Genomic DNA, 16,288 nt, shown 5'->3' with positions numbered 1-16,288 from the left:
GGTCCATTTGGGAGAGACAAAATGGTTTCAGGACTTTTTCCTGTACTGTTTCAGACATGCGGTTTATATATTTATGTATGTGTTTCCTTGGTACATTTATTTTATATCTTAGACCTTATAATTCCATAACATCCCATTGAAATAATGGGGAGGTGTGGTGCTGGTCTGTGGGGGGGGGGGAAGAGGATGCACTGACATTTCTTTGGATTCACAGCTGGAAGAACAGCTGCAAAAGGAGATGCCTTCTTTGCTGCACAGCAGCAGCTACTTAATTATCGATGTGGCATTCAGAATGTTACCGCAGGAGGAGACAAAAATGGAATCTCTCCTTCTGGAGGCACAAAAGTGGTGTTTTAATTGACTACTTTCTTTGACAGCATTGCAAAGTGACACACGAAGCCCAACATTCCAGTTCTCGACTTCCTTCCTTTGCAAACATTAAACTTTCTCCAATTTATCGTTTGGTCTTTTGTCCCTTTTGTTTTGAAGGAACCTACATGTTTCCTGGACAGGACAAGAGCGTTTCCTCTCTGCTGTGAAAACCTCTTTAACAGCTCTGCCAGTAAAGGAGGGAGATTAAATTGGGAGATACGGAGGGATCCTTAAATTGTGAGATAGCCTGCCCTGAGTTTAGCTGGAGTAAGTCCATCATGTAATGTTGTGTTGACCCAGTTTGATAAACTGAAACTTGCAATCTGATCCATAGATTACTTAATACTTAAAAGGGCTGATTCACACAAGAGTGCTTGTCAACTGAAGGCCTCAATAGATCATTAAACCAAAATAGGAGGGGATTCTGCTAGATGGGCATGAAGAGATGAAAACCAGCTGTATCTGTAACAGGCTTTTTCTTTTGCATAGCTGGATAAACAGCCTGCTCACTATGAGCGGCTAGACATGGCCTGCACAGTAGATTTGGGATGTTGCCTGTCATTGGTTTAGGGAGCAGCTTTTCACAGCATGTGAGAAAAATAGGCAACATTAAATGAGTAAGAGTGCATGGAGAGCCCTGTTGGACCAAAGTCCCCTTTATTCCAGCATCCTATTCTCACAGTGGCCAAGCAAACAGAAGCCGTAAGCAGGGCTTGAGTGCAAACAGCCCTCGGGTCCCTTGACAGGGCTTTTTTCCAGCCAGAACTCATCGGAACTCAGTTCTGGCACCTCTTTTTCTAGAAAAATAGCACTGCCCCTTGAGATCCCCAACAACTGGTATACAGAGGCATGTACTGCCTCCCACAGTACAGGAAGAACATAGGCCATAGCAGCTTAGTAGTCACTGTAGGCTTATCCGCCATGCGGTGGAGAAAAGAGGTGTTTCACAAACATGAACATTTAATAGTGCATTTATTGATTATATTCTGTACAGACATATAATAGCAAGTTATAAACCTTTTCTTCTTTTACTTAGACCTTAATCGTATAGAACGTATTTACAGGGGAGGGGGGAGGGTAGCCAACTTGAGGTACAAATACCCTGCCCCTCAAAAGAATATCTGAGGTATAAATACAATTATATTTTAAATAATTATTTCCATGCTTTATCTATGTTGGACAATAAACTGTGAGCAAGTGTACATGTTTACAACAGACTGGTATGTACAACATACTTTTTTTTTTTTTACACACACATTTGAACATTTAAAAAGTATACAAAGAATACACAAGGCTTCCCTATTGGTGAGATATGCTACTGGTGCAATCCTTAGCACACACACATGGCAGTAATCTCTCAACTGGATTTACTACCTATGAAACTTTTTGGGTTTCTCCCCCCAGGATAAGGGTTAAAGGTATGATCTAGAACAGTCGTCTTCAACTGGCGGGTTGGGATCATTTACTTGGTTGCGGCCTGGTCTATAGTGGGTTGCAATAGTAGCACTAACACCATCAAAATATAAGCTAAAAAGAGAGAGAGCAATGGGTCTCCACATGCGTGTTTGGGTTAAAAGCTAGTCCTGGGTCTGAAAAGTTGAAGACTACTGATCTAGCACAGCTTTTTCCCTCAGGTCACATCTGAAACAGTTGGTTCCAATCCATATCAATTCCTTGGCAGTATTCCTTGCAAGGGCAAAGGGTTTAACCTCTGGGTTTGGTACAGAGACACAAACCACATCAAGAGAATTACTAAAATCCCTGCTACGTTCTTCATGATTTCTAGACAGATATCACAAGGACTGTTCTCCCTGGAAACTTCTCCCTGAAATGCTGCAAGCAGATCAACACACAAAGAAGTTCCCCGGGTGTCCCTCACTGCAAATCCTTTCTCTCTCTCTCTCTCTCTCTCTCTCTCTCTCTCTCTGTCTCATCATCTCTCACCTGATCTTTGCATGCGTGTCCTATTGCAACATGCAAAGAACAGAACATGAACAGAGAGATGCAAACGAGAGACACGGTGACATAAAACACAATGAAATAAAAATGGGCCAATAATGTGGACATAGGCGATTGCTAGGAACAAGACACAATCCACCAACACACCATAATTCTTCATCACACAACCCCTTAAAAAAAGTAAAAAATAACAATATAACACTGTCAATGGTAACAATGGGCTGCTTCCAGCTGCATCACTGCCCTGGGATGGGGAAAGAAGGCAACCACAAGGTCACAAGGGCTTTTCTAGGTTGAGAGGGTGAGCAAAATGGAACCAACTGTCCAGCAGGTCACTCCATTTTTCGTAAGACTCACCTGTGTGTGCGTGAGCAGCCTGTTCTAGCTTTTGCAGGGAGGGCTAAAAGGCTGGATTCCAGGGGCAGAGTCCGAGTGTAGAGATATTATGGACGACTGCATAAAAAGTCTTTGCTTTGAACAAAATCACTTTCCAATCTACATCCCCACCCCCCAGTCTTGCCTTACATTGGTTCAGCACATCTCTGTGCTAATACTGCATTTCTACATCAAAGAACAACCCTTACATGGAATCACAGAGAATTGTAGAGTTGGAAGGGACCCTGAGGATCATCTCGTCCAACCCCCTACAATGCAGGAATAGGCAGCTGTTCCATATGGGGATTGAACCTGCGACCTACATGGGACTCTAGATTGGGTTTTGGTAGTAAGAAGGCAATAGTCCCAACAAGGGTCCAAGCCCTGCTTTGGGGGATACTGTATTTCATATTTCACATTCACAGAAACGCAAGATTATTGAATGGAAGAGTTGGAATGGATCCAAAGGGTCATTTAACCCAACCCCTTAGAATGCATTGAACTGTATCTGAACATAAGAAGCTGCCTGGATCAGGCCAATGGCCTATCTAGTCCAGCATCCTGTTCTCACAGCAGCCAAGCAGATGCCTAAGAGAAGCCAACAAACATGACCTCAGCACCAGACAATTGCATCTACAGCTTCTAAGGAAGGCAAAATAACAGCACAATTCTATACACATCTTTCCTAGATAACGTTACTCTTTTATTATGGCTATCTTGCTTCCCCCAAAGAGGATGTTTAGAGTTTATAGGTCTAGGTTTCTTGTAAAGCATGGTAGGCCTCATCACTCTGACCCTCCCATTTATCCTAACCTGCAGTCCTTTACACCACATAATCCGATAGCCACAGTATCCTTTATTATCCAACCTCTGAATGTTTTAGAGGTCCCCTCCCTTCAAACTAAGTGGATAAAATGAGGTTATATGGTTATAGTGGAGTGGAATATATGAAGTCTTTTGAACTCCTAACACGGTATTCTATTACAATGAATCGCTTTAGAACTTGAGAATGCTCCAGTTATGACGTATTCCAGTGCTGACTTTTCAAGCCACTGAAAGCAGTTCCAGCTCATGCCACAAGCTTTCCGTTCATTCCTATGAGATTCATTCAAAAGAGAGGATTGTTAAAAGACCATGGCCAAGACTTTCAACAGGTACTTGTGCAGGAAGGTGGCTGTGGAGAAAACTTTGCGTTTAAAAGTAAAAAAAATACCCAATACCTTTCAACGTATATCTTTTTCAAGGACCTCAACTCAAGACATTCTCCACCAGAGAAGTAGAAATATGGGTGCTGTCAACTTCACACGCATTTCATTTTTTGAAACATGTGCCCAAGAGGCTTCTAACTGAGTGCACCTGCAAATGGAAAGCAGTGTTCTTCAAGCTTGGGTCCCCAGATGTTGTCACAATTACAACTCCTCTCCTCTCTTGATTGGTGGCTTAGCTGGCAGGGAGTGATAGGAGTTGCAGTTCAACTCTGGGACCCCAAGCTTGAAGAACCCCAATATAAAACATGAGCATGGCAAATACAGGTCTTCTGCAGGTGCACTTTTGAGGAAGCTGTCAACAACCACAACTCCAGGTTTCACACACACTCTTTGTAGACTCAGATTTACCTGGGTGTAACGCAGGTGAAAAGGTTCTGAGAACTTTAAAACAGGAAACTCATCTTTAGGAGGATTGGGTTGGTATCCAACAAAATTGTTCCATTCATGAAGGATTTCTGCTAGTGCAATGGACCCCCTTTTTCTCCCCTCCCCATACACGCTCCAAATCCGTTCTGGGGTTTCCCCCAACTCTCTGGAGCAGATTTGGGGGGTTGTGCAGGGAGAAAAGAGGAAGGCAAAGTTCTGTCGTGCAAACAGAAGTCCTTGCATGATGGAATACAACCCAAGGTCCATGCAAAAGACACAGGTTGAAATGCATCAGGCATTCATTTTATTTGCTTCAGCTATCTTCATTTGCAAGTGTTGAGCTTCAACTTTCCTTGCCGTGTTTGGGGTAGCTCCTCCATTTTCCTTTTCTGATATACACAAGTAATAACAGTACACATGAGCAAAGACTAGCTTGCGATGGTCTGTTGGACAGACAAAAAACTCCTAGGCCTACCTCCCCCTCACAGATTAAAATCTTCCCAAATGCTCTTGAGTGTCCCAGACACTTCCAATTCCCCTACTCTTGTTTTCTACAACTCCACTCAACAATTACACAGTCATTCACACCTCTGCCTCTGTGCAAACCTTCCTTCACTTGCTTTAGCGAGACCCCATGGATGAGTGCCAACAAATCCAGTGGATGCAACAGTCCCTCAACAAATGGCACACAGATACATACAATAAACCTAACATTATATAGGAAAGAATCATTTCCACTACAATCCAGAAATATATATTTAAAGTCTTAAGGGTTTTGCTTCTCAGAAGCAATTCACACTGTCTAAGCAACATAGTATAGTATTATTAGAAAAAAAGAGAAAAAGGTTGCACCATCCAATATATTCCAGTCAAGGCCTACAGTAGAGGCCTAATACCGATAGGAAGCAGCTTTGAAAATGTACTGTTTGCCACAGACGTTGGAAGTGAGAATCCCGGGCCCATTCCAGACACACTTTCTTCATGGCAAGACTTATTAGGCCACCCTGTGGCCCGTTCTGTAACATTCAACAGTTCCGGGAAGTATCTATTCGCGTTGCGGCCATGTTGGTCTGCTTCAGTCGTCACCTGGACTTTGCGTCTTTCGTTTCCAGGTTCTGATTACTGAAAGAGTCTCTGATCTTAATGACTTCGGCTGCACACATGTGTCCAAAAGCCTTTGTGTACCAGTCGGGTTTGTGGCCCCTGTTTCCAAGAAAGAAAATGCATGCTTGAAGCTGGTCATAGCAGACGTAACTTGGAAGAAACAAGAGATGGAACAGGAATCCCTGGAACAAGTATTCAGTTGCTGGGGAGCAGGGATAGGGAACTTTGGAAGCTGCCATTGGTCCATCTAACTGCCTAATGTCTACAGTGATTGGCAGGCGCTCTCCAGGATTTCAGACTGGGGGCGTTCCCTGCCTTCCCTGGAGATGCCCACCTGGAACCTTCTGCATGCAGCGAAGGTGTCTTACCATTAAGCTGACAATGGATCTTCGACAACCACATTCTTGTTCTGTTAATGATTTGAGATTCCACATCGCATGCTATAGTGCAACTATGGGCAGGGTATGCATTCACACAAATATGCACACCAACTGTAAACAAAATAAATGGAAGTGCAAACGAAAGCACCCCAAATCCACAAGCGGGGGGTGGAATTTGTGATGTAGGGACCAGACTTCCAAGAGGAATTGCTTTTGAACATGTTGCACATCTCTGTGGTGGGATTGCAAGGAGTTCTTGTGTGAATCATTTGTGAAGTTGGCCATTTAAAATAATCAATTAAAACCAATCATCATCTCTTCTGCACTATGCAAATGAGGAAGGGGAAGGACAACACAGCTTATTCTGGGCCATACGGCAGTTAATTCTTCTAACAGGGATTGGAAGTTAAAACAACGGAAGAGGAAAAAGTGAAGAAAAAAGGCTTACCTTAAATCAGTTCTGCACATATAGGTGAGTTTGGATTTTCCTGATCCAGAAGGTTCAATGAGATACCTGGACAAGAGCACATTCACTCTAACGCCAAGGACTGCAGCACGGTCATGGTCCACTGAGGAGCTTAAAAGTGCACAAGCGCCTTTAGATAAATTCGTCCTCCAAGTCCTGTTAGGAACAAGAACAGCTTTATAACAAAAGACTGCGTAGATGCCAGCTAGCCAGGTTTTTATTGTTTGCCGCCAATAGCCTTTACAACGTAACTTACAGAACAAGTAAATCCAAGAGGACGTTAAAAACAAATAAACATTCAGAAATGCAAGCTGTCAAAGTTTAAAATTCTGAATGTCTCCAAAGAATTTAAATTAAAATCTCATTGGCAGTAAAAAAAAAAAGTAGGCGGTAACATTCTTGCTATAAGTACATATAAATCTACCCTGTAGAAAACAAGTTTGTATGTATCAGCCAGCAACCATTAATTTTAACATAGCGGACTGACCTATTTCTTTTTAAATGAAGAGCTTGCTTAAATGTAGGCTTCATACATTTCAGGTAGTGGAGGTATTTAAAAAATAAACAAATCAGTAGATGAATCAATATATCTACATTTTAGCTAGCTGTATTGATAAAAGGGTTTTGCAGGCTCTGTCCATAAATCTGCCAGGGGTGAAATCTGCAAGATTACCTTAGGACGACATAGTCTCTGGCTGGGTGGGGTGCCAGGCTGTTCTGTACATACTGGTATACATCAGTCTGGCTGTCCAAAGTCTCAATCACTTTAGCATCCAGAAGATCTTCATCCCAAAGATGCTGTTCTTTAAGTAAACGGTTCAAGATCTCTTCAGGAAGTGCAGGGATTTCAACCGTGGATTTCCATAACCGGAGAGGTGGACCCTCGGAAACCTGGAAAGCATCGTCACCATAAGTAGCTATATATGCTTACACAGTTAACTATGCTCGACAAGCTAGCCCTTTAAGCCTGCTTAATTTTGAAAGTGTAAATTCAAAACTGAGCCAAGTTGAAAACAAAGAAAGGGATCAAGCCTCTTTTTAATATATAGTAGTTACTGTGCAAGGGACGCGGGTGGCGCTGTGGGTTAAACCACAGAGCCTAGGGCTTGCTGATCAGAAGGTCGGTGGTTCGAAACCCCGCGACGGGGTGAGCTCCCGTTGCTCGGTCCCTGCTCCTGCCCACCTAGCAGTTCGAAAGCACGTCAAAGTGCAAGTAGATAAACAGGTACTGCTCTGGCGGGAAGGTAAACGGTGTTTCCGTGTGCTGCTCTGGTTCACCAGAAGCAGCCTAGTCATGCTGGCCACATAACCCGGAAGCTGTACGCCGGCTCCCTTGGCCAATAAAGGCAGATGAGCGCCGCAACCCCAGAGTCGGTCCCGACTGGACCTAATGGTCAGGGGTCCCTTTACCTTAGTTACTGTGCAAATGTCTAAGTTATGTCTGGTGGATAGTATCTGTGGGAATTTGTCCTCAAAGCACTTATTTTGAAGTGACCTATTGACTTCAGTCTCTTGAGGCTGAAATTCTAATTAGCTGGAAATAAGCCCCACTGGTTGGACAGTGTTCTCGAAGCTACAAACATGAGTCTGACCAAACTGCGGAAGGCAGTGGAAGACAGGAGTGCCTGGCGTGCTCTGGTCCATGGGGTCACGAAGAGTCGGACACGACTAAACGACTAAACAACAACATAGTCCCACTGTGTACGAAAAGACTTACTTCTGAATAGACATGCTTAGGACTGCACTGTTAAAGAATTGCAGGGGGTGAACAGATCCTAAGTGCAACCCATGGGCCACATAAGAAATGGTGTGGTCAGAAGCCCTTTGATGATTGTAGCAGCTATCTTCCTTTTGGCTGCAGTTCCCTTGTCTTTACTGATCCTGCCAGCAGGACTGTTGCTAGAGGGCGAGCGAGTAGACCATGGCGGCAGTTCTTGAGGAGAGCTGGAATATCTCTGCTGCAGTCAACTGGAGGCTTCTGACTCCATGTATAAACCAGACCTGAATTTTCTGCCTTAAATTCTATACTGCCCTCAGTCCACATATCATTTTCGCCCATAAAATGCTACATTGGTTTGACCTTCTCTGAAATGTTAATAACTTTGGATGATTTCATCATTGGCTCAAGCTTAACATTTTGCTGGCAATCAGCTCTGCAAAATGATTTCAGATCAGATCAGTTTGTTCCATCTTTCTCACTTTTGGGAGAAGCCCTAGTGAGTGGGAATATTATTTGAAGTTTGCCAAGTTTAAGGCAGTCATTATTTCCCCCCTTTCCAAATGTACTCTCTCTGTGATTTCACTTTCTATGTGAAATACATCGAGATTTAACAACAGTCCTGGAGTTGTGCTAATATACCTTCTTGTAGGCAAGCTCTGCTTGCTCCGTGGTGGAACAGTTGACCCAGCCTTTAAATTTATCCTTAATCTCCTTAAGCAAATCATCCATACATTCCTGGATGTAAAAACGGTAGTCGGCAGGTTCAGAGTTATTAGTTTTGCCTAGTTCCTCCAAGCTCAGAGGCCGAAGATCTTGCTCCGTATAGGAATTCCGACATCTACTCATTTCTTCAGGTATCTGAGGGTATGGGAACAAGAAGGATAAAATGGTTGGAAGGTTCAAAACTACAGACACGATGACTCACTATAAGACTGGTTGCCAGTCTTATCAGGTCAATAACTAGACAATGCAATTTAGCATATTGCATGATATTAAAAGACCCAAGGAAGACGTATATAGTGGAATATTCACCTGAAACAGCTTCTTGCACTCTGCAATCATGTGGCCCAGACCTTGCGTTGCAGCCAAATTCTCATTTAAATCTTTCTGATCGGGTTTCCCCAGACTCTGTTTCCTCTGCATCACCCTGTTAACGCAATCACCATCAATTAGTTGTGATGAAAGAAAAGTTGTCAGGACTATATTGGGAGCGCCAAGGTGTGCTTTCCTGTGTGAACGAAGTAACATGAAATGAAAAAGCTAGGGACCACACCTGAACGCTGATAATAAATCTTACGCTCTAGGTCTAAACGTAATCTTCATTTTCAACCATGTAATGGAATGGCCAGATGAATTTAGCACACGTGTTCATCATCATGTTGAATACAGAATTTTAAAAAATGACTTGCGTGATCATCACAGGCATAATCACTAGCACCTTTCCCTTAAAAGTCCCCTCAACCTGTTTCCACTGTTCAGTGGGAAGAATTTGCACTAGCCCAAAGGTAGACTGATTTTTTTTAAAAAGGGGGAAAGAGTTCAAAGCGTCTTAAGGAAAGGCTTATTTAAGTGCCCAACAAACCACCAGCGAGGACGCCAGGAAGGAACAGAGGACTGAGCTACTTGGAGACTTGCCTTGGGGAAGAATTTTCCCTCTTGAGGGTGTTCAAGTGGAAAAGCGAAGGCGCTAAGCACACAGCCAGGTTTGTCGGCGTCATCTGGTTTTCCTTCACAGCAGCTGTGACGTCACTCAAAAAGTATAGGAGGATCTGTAGGACTTCTCTGTTCTCATCTGGTAGAAGCATAATGGCTGCCTTGATCGCCTGGAGATGCTGGTCCTTTGGCACATCTGCACAAGATTAGCAACCCTCTCGTCAAGTCATTGATTTTCCACACATATAGCACGAATGCGTCCCAAAGCAAACTCTTAGCTTCAAATACTTCTGACTCGAGTCTGAAGCGATTTCCTTCAGAGCGCTGCATACCATTCATGGCTCAAAACTGGATTCCCCCCCCCCTTTTTTTTAGTCAACAGCTTAACTGCCCTCAGGTATTTCCTGCCTAGCAAGAGACTCAACAGTAAAACAAAGCTGTGCATATTCCAGAGTTAAATTTAGAATTTCATTTTGAGAGCCACACACTTCTGCAGACTCGCTAAAAGGGCTGTTAAATTAGATGGGGGGTGGGCCTCCTTCGATTTATTAACATGGGTGGCGACGAAAATGCAAACACTAAGCTCAGCCAACCTGGACTCCAGCAAAAATTCATACACACCAGTGAAACACGCTCCTCAACTGGGGAGGCAATTAAAATAAATAGCCCTTAAAAACGGTTCCCAACTTTGGCACCACAAAATATCCAGACGGTACTTCAATAAGCAGAGAGGATTGCTTCATCGAACAATGATGTAGTCAGTGAAGACTGGGTGGGGAGTCATCCCTAATGTACCGACACATACCATTGCACAGATCCATGGCTACAGAGCACAACAAATACTTTCAATAGCAAATGTCCTTTTTTAAAAAATAAAAAATATGGCCGGTGGCGGCGGGGGGACGACTGACAAAATACTAAGAGATCTTGATTTGTTTTGATGCACCAGGGGTTGAAGAATATCCAAAAGCCACTCAAGGGACTCATGTAACTGGTCTCAAATTGTGGAGTGTGCTCCGCTTGGGGGAGTTGCGTACATGGAAGAAAGGAACACAAAAATCCAGGGAAGGATGAGATCTGGAGGCAAGTAGCTCTTGCCTCTCACCATCATCAGCCAAGACACAAAGGGGTGGGCCAAATGTTCGCTAGTATTTATTTGATTTATTAGATTTAGATACCTTCATCAAAAGATCTCAGGGCAGTTCACAAGATTAAAACATGAGATAGTAGCAAAAATAGATAGCTAAAACAGAAACAAGAAGAGTTTGGATTTGATATCCCGCTTTATCACTACCCGAAGGAGTCTCAAAGCGGCTAACATTCTCCTTTCCCTCCCCCCCCCCCACAACAAACACTCTGTGAGGTGAGTGGCGCTGAGAGACTTCAGAGAAGTGTGACTAGCCCATGTGGAGGAGCGGAGACACGAACCCGGTTCCTCAGATTACGAGTCTACCACTCTTAACCACTACACCACACTGCTCTCAACAACAAAACAATAACCCCACCCTCCCACACATTTAAAAGGCTGTAGAATATTAATCAGCCAAGGGCCTGGTTGAAAAGGAACATTTTCGCCTGGCACCTAAAGATGTATAAGGAATGCCTGATGAACCTCCCCAGGGAGAGCATTCCACAAATGAGGGGCCACTGTAGAAAAGGCCCCTCTCGTGTTGACACCCTTAGGACCTTAAGTGGAGAAGGCACACGAAGAAGAGCCTCAGATGATGGTGGTGGAGTCTGGTAGTAGAGAATTCTCATTGGATTTATGAAGGCAGGTGCTCCCACCACCTGACCCATATCAGCCCAAGCTGATGTCACGAGGTTATGTTTTCCTGTTCTTGTGTGTTTTAAGACGGGTCGGAGATGTCATATTTTATTCCTCTTCCCAACACCAATGTGGGATTAGTGCCCCAATCGACAAATGATGGATACATAGCATGGAGGTCACACACTGCCTAGATGGTTGCTACCAGACTGGGGTGCAGCAGAAAGCAGAGGAGGCTCAGAAAGGATGGGCAAGCTGAGAAAGAAGGAGGGACACTAGACATGCCTTATCCAAACCTGGACATTGTTGTTGGGACTACAATGTCCACCATCCCTTACTATTGGCCAAGCTGGCTGGGATGATGGACAAGAGCCAAAGCTGGGTAAGACTGCTCTGAGCAAACACACATGATACAAGATACATCTGATCATAGCACTACGGTTTCGTTCTGCAAACAAATGAAGAATAGCCACTTCTGCCTGCCCCTCACATCATGGGGCACGTGAATTTTTCATAATATGCACATTGATACTACATACCGTATTTTTCTGTGTATAAGACAAGCAATTTTGACCCAAAAATGAAGTTCACAATGTAGGCTCGTCTTATACACGGGTAGTGCTATGGGGGGACGCGCGAATGGTTTTTTGGTGCGAGCCTGAGATTGTAAGCGGCGATTGGCTGCTTGATTGTTTTTTTTGGGGGGGGGATGCCGAAAATCGCTCACCCACCAGAACGCAGCACTCAACTCGCGTCGCTTACAATTGCTGCTTACAATCTCGGGCTCGCACTTCGTTTCAGTCCCAAACGGGACATACTCTGCATTGCAAGGAGAGGTGGCTACTTGAGAATGGGTACAAATGAAACTACGAACAACCCAGGACTTACATTGGTAGATCTGTAGGAAAGTCTCTGAAAGTTTGTTGGTTATGAGTGGCTCTGGCAGATCGCGGAAATATTGCTTCAGCATGTCGGCCACATCATAGGCAGACTGCCCTTCATAATTTATTTTGCCTGTTGAGCTCTCATTCATCTGTCGCAGTGCCTGGATTCTTGACTTGACTCCAGATTTTCGAAAAAGCCCAACCTATGTGACAAAAAGAACAGGGATGTTTATTTGAGGGTATATTGTGCTTGCAGTTAATAATGCATGAGGATTCTGAAACCAGAATTCTAGTTGCCTTGTCAAACAATCAGGGAAGAAGGTATCACACAAGCTTTTCCTGGACACCAAAACCTTTCCAAAGGTAAGCAGTTGATCCACATGTGGAAGAACATGCAAATATGCCACTGCCCCCCTGAGTCTGAAGTAGTATACCTGAAGGAGCGTCTCCACCCCCATCGTTCTGCCTGGACGCTGAGATCCAGCATTGAGGGCCTTCTGGCGGTTCCCTCATTGCGTGAAGCAAAGCTACAGGGAACCAGGCAGAGGGCCTTCTCGGTAGTGGCGCCTGCCCTGTGGAATGCCCTCCCATCAGATGTCAAAGCGATAAACAACTACCTAACATTCAGAAGACATCTTAAGGCAGCCCTGTTCAGGGAAGTATTTAATGTGTGACATTTTAGTGTATTTTTGGTCTCTGTGGAAGCCGCCCAGAGTGGCTGGGGAAACCCAGTCCGATGGGCTGGGTACAAATAATAAATTCTTCTTCTTCTTCTTCTTCTTCTTCTTCTTCTTCTTCTTCTTCTTCTTCTTCTTCTTCTTCTTAACATAGCTCTTTTTGTCGGATACACTGATATGGGAAGAAATTGGCAGAAATTGTTTTTGAGTTTGAAGCTCATAGTCCAGTTCCAAACCTATCTGTTTGACTCACTTAAACAAGAAGACAAAAGGACCTGTGAACAGCTGTGAAAATAAAGTTCCGGGATCATGAGGCAGCCTGAAACCCAGGAGTAGAGCAAGGAATCTAACCTGATCCAGGCAGTGGTTGCGAAGGTATCGCATGGCTTGCTGGATGCTCTGAGGAAGAGGCTGTCCTGTACGCTGGACATTAACGGTGAGGGGAACGCCAAACACATTTCGGTCTTTATAATCTGGAACTTTGATCCTTTTCATAAACTTTGGCACAGCCCTGCAGAAGAGAAGGAATACGGTCAAGATTAACAACCTTCAACGTGTGTTGTCTCTTTCCAAAACATCTCACATCTCACATCTATTTCTATCTGCGGGCTGTCGAATAAGTAGCACACCAGAAAACATCGACTTGACTCACTGAGAATATCAATATAGAAATCTTGATTGTGGCACTGAGTTGACATTCCATTATGTTAAATGGGGGGAGAGACACAAGGTAAGGAGAAGAACCATTAACAGATTTTAAGGGGTTTTATGGGCGAACAAAGAATATAGACAGACAGGCGAACAAAGAATATAGTTGACTTAGACACCTGCTTTTTATTAAATTAAAACTTAAATAAACATGCATTTTATTACTCTTATTTTTGCATTTTTATATACTGCATTTCCTCTAGCATGGAGCTCAAGGCTGTGTATGTAGGATTCTTGCATGTCTTCCACCTATGTACTGATCAGAACTACTGCCCCATCCCAAATGCTGAAGGAAGTGAGATATAACAAAACAAAAGTTATATTTCACTTAGAATAACAACTTGAATGGCTTTTCATTCTCTTTTACTGTAACATATTGGAAGAGTCACCACAAACAAACAACTTATATGCTCTTATCTTGCATCCCCCACCAATTTAATGCTTTTAGGAGATTAATCTTCCAATCCTAGGTCGCTCCTATATTTTTACCCCCCAGTTGACTCATGAGCCAAATTGGGAAAGAAGTTGTAGCCAACATTCCAACGTCAACAGAGACGTGTTTGCATCCCAGTTAATATAATTTCCTCTCTTATTTGGGAAATCAACTTCCATCAGATTGGCGCAATAAAAGGTATTACAAAATGTTTGCAAGATCAGCATTAGCAACAACACTTCTGTGCAGGTGGGAGCTCTTATCTTTCTCATCGCTTGCTGCAAAACCATTTGATATATGCCAACTAGGTGACAACTCCTTGGGGATATGGCCATGTCAAATTATTTAAGTTGGCTGCATCAAATATGCTTAACTGTGCAGCTACAGAATAAATCTGATAGTATCAACGAAATAGACGAATCCTTCCATTAGCAGATGGATCTTTTCAGTTAATTAGTTAACCTTGTGTACCAGAATCTGCTGTGCCTAAAAGGTACCAGGCAGAATGAGGGTGGCCATGTCAACCCCTGTAAGAGTCAAACGCAAATCTAGCAGTCAATGACCCTTTATAATCTGACTTCTTTAGGGCTCTAGGGAAAGATAGACATGTGAACAATGAGCTTTTTGTATGTTAGCCACTCGCTTTAGAAAGCCCTCAAACCCTGTCCCACCACCCACCAGCCTGTGTCGCAGCAGGAAACTGATGTAATAAGCTGGCGTTTGCCAGCAACAAGTTTCAGTTCAACAAATGACCTTTCAGGCGTGTTTCTCCCCCCACCCCACCCCAGCACCTTCCTTCTCTATCACTTCACCCACCCACTTTGCTAAAGGGCCTTTCCATTTGGTTTTGACGAGTAGGAAAAATCTACCCGCAGGAATTCCAGAGCCCTGCTATTTCACTTAATAAAACCGTTCTGAGTTTTAAATTGAGATCAGCTAGGAAGCAAGTTGGTGCGCAAAGCAAATACTAGCATAGCAGGCAAAACCCATAAAATTCTAAATTCACACTATAGCTACGTAAACAGCATTTTAGGTTTATGAATGACTAATCCTCCCCGTGCAAATACCCCCCCCCCATTTGTATTTCCACGGGGTTTTAACATACGGCGCTATTGACCCGAGCGCTTGCATAGTTTGCATTTTGTCACAACACACAGCAGCGGAATGCAAAAAAGAAACACACATTACGACATCTGCAGAGAATCCAAAGCATGCAGGGATAAACTGGTCAATACTTATTTCTGTCTTTCAGAACAAACAACTTCTGTATTTAGCACAGCTCCCATAATAACAGTCTTTGAACAGGAGGAGCTTTGATGCTGGAGTTTAAATACTCTCTGTGACTCCCAGGGAAAGGAAGGAGGAGAAAGACCAGATGGTAGAAATGTAGAATTGGGAACAAAAAATACCACCCCACAGAACTTATATTGTACTTTGGACTGCTTCAGAATCCTACAGAACCAGCAATAGAGATTAGGCAATGCAGGGTTTTTCAAAAGCATTTATCTGGCAAGGGGTAACTGGACATGAATATGGTCCAACTCAAAGTTTAAAGATAAACTTAAGAGGGTGTTCTCAATTTTACCTATCATCCATTCACCCATGCCAAAACCCCAAGTCTTAGCAACTTTCAAAAGCAGTGCACACCTAAAAAAAAAAATCAACTGGTTTTTGGCAGAAAGGAATGAACACTTTATGTTTTACTGTTTGTAGGTTCTGACTAGCCTCCCAGAGATGTTTGCAGCTCCTTACCAGCTGAAGCCATGTTTATTAGAAGGTGTATATTTCTCCAAGAGGGCAGTTAACTTCAAGAGGGAATATTTCTGCAGAAGGTTCATCTGTGCCACAGACTGGCAGTCGATCTGTAGCAGTGCTGAGCTTAGGCTGGGTCGATGGGAGCTCTGAAAGCTGTGCCACCTCATTCTGTGCCTTCAGGAGAGGGAGAAAGAGAGACATTTAATGGTTAGAAGTCAGAGTAAATGGAAAGTCCGGCACCAGCTGTACCATTTGCAAGATCTCACATGTTGATGACATTTGGAACTTAAGTACAGCATGCACAGTGTGTGTAAAATATTGCAAGGCTAAATTTGCCAAAGTCTGTTGCCTCTATTCCCCTCAGAGAGCTTCACTTTCCAGAGTTTCCTGGGAAGAGGGATTG

The 16,288-nt window shown here is 43.5% G+C and overlaps 1 protein-coding gene across 10 annotated transcripts in view; it reads right to left on the bottom strand.

Annotated features, from left to right (window-relative positions):
* Positions 1-1,327: 1,327 nt before the first annotated feature.
* Positions 1,328-16,288, bottom strand: part of DLC1 (DLC1 Rho GTPase activating protein) — a 256,092-nt gene continuing 241,131 nt past the window's right edge. For 7 of the 10 annotated variants that reach the window (XM_083755331.1, XM_083755325.1, XM_083755327.1 and 4 more), the window contains 9 exons: positions 15,883-16,059; positions 13,341-13,500; positions 12,317-12,515; positions 9,634-9,859; positions 9,043-9,157; positions 8,650-8,868; positions 6,964-7,181; positions 6,273-6,446; positions 1,328-5,543 (listed from right to left, as the gene is read on the bottom strand). In XM_083755331.1, the coding sequence (XP_083611457.1) occupies positions 5,423-5,543; positions 6,273-6,446; positions 6,964-7,181; positions 8,650-8,868; positions 9,043-9,157; positions 9,634-9,859; positions 12,317-12,515; positions 13,341-13,500; positions 15,883-16,059 (1,609 nt within the window). In that variant the 3' untranslated portion in view covers positions 1,328-5,422. The remainder of the gene's footprint in view (positions 5,544-6,272; positions 6,447-6,963; positions 7,182-8,649; positions 8,869-9,042; positions 9,158-9,633; positions 9,860-12,316; positions 12,516-13,340; positions 13,501-15,882; positions 16,060-16,288) is intronic. The other 3 variants (XM_083755333.1, XM_083755329.1, XM_083755330.1) reach the window with 1 other exon arrangement.

Source organism: Podarcis gaigeae, assembly GCF_964106915.1.
Source record: "Podarcis gaigeae genome assembly, chromosome: 9".
Classification (NCBI taxonomy): domain Eukaryota; kingdom Metazoa; phylum Chordata; class Lepidosauria; order Squamata; family Lacertidae; genus Podarcis; species Podarcis gaigeae.
Note: the sequence above shows the minus strand (reverse complement) of the source record. Positions and strands in the feature narration are given on the sequence as shown.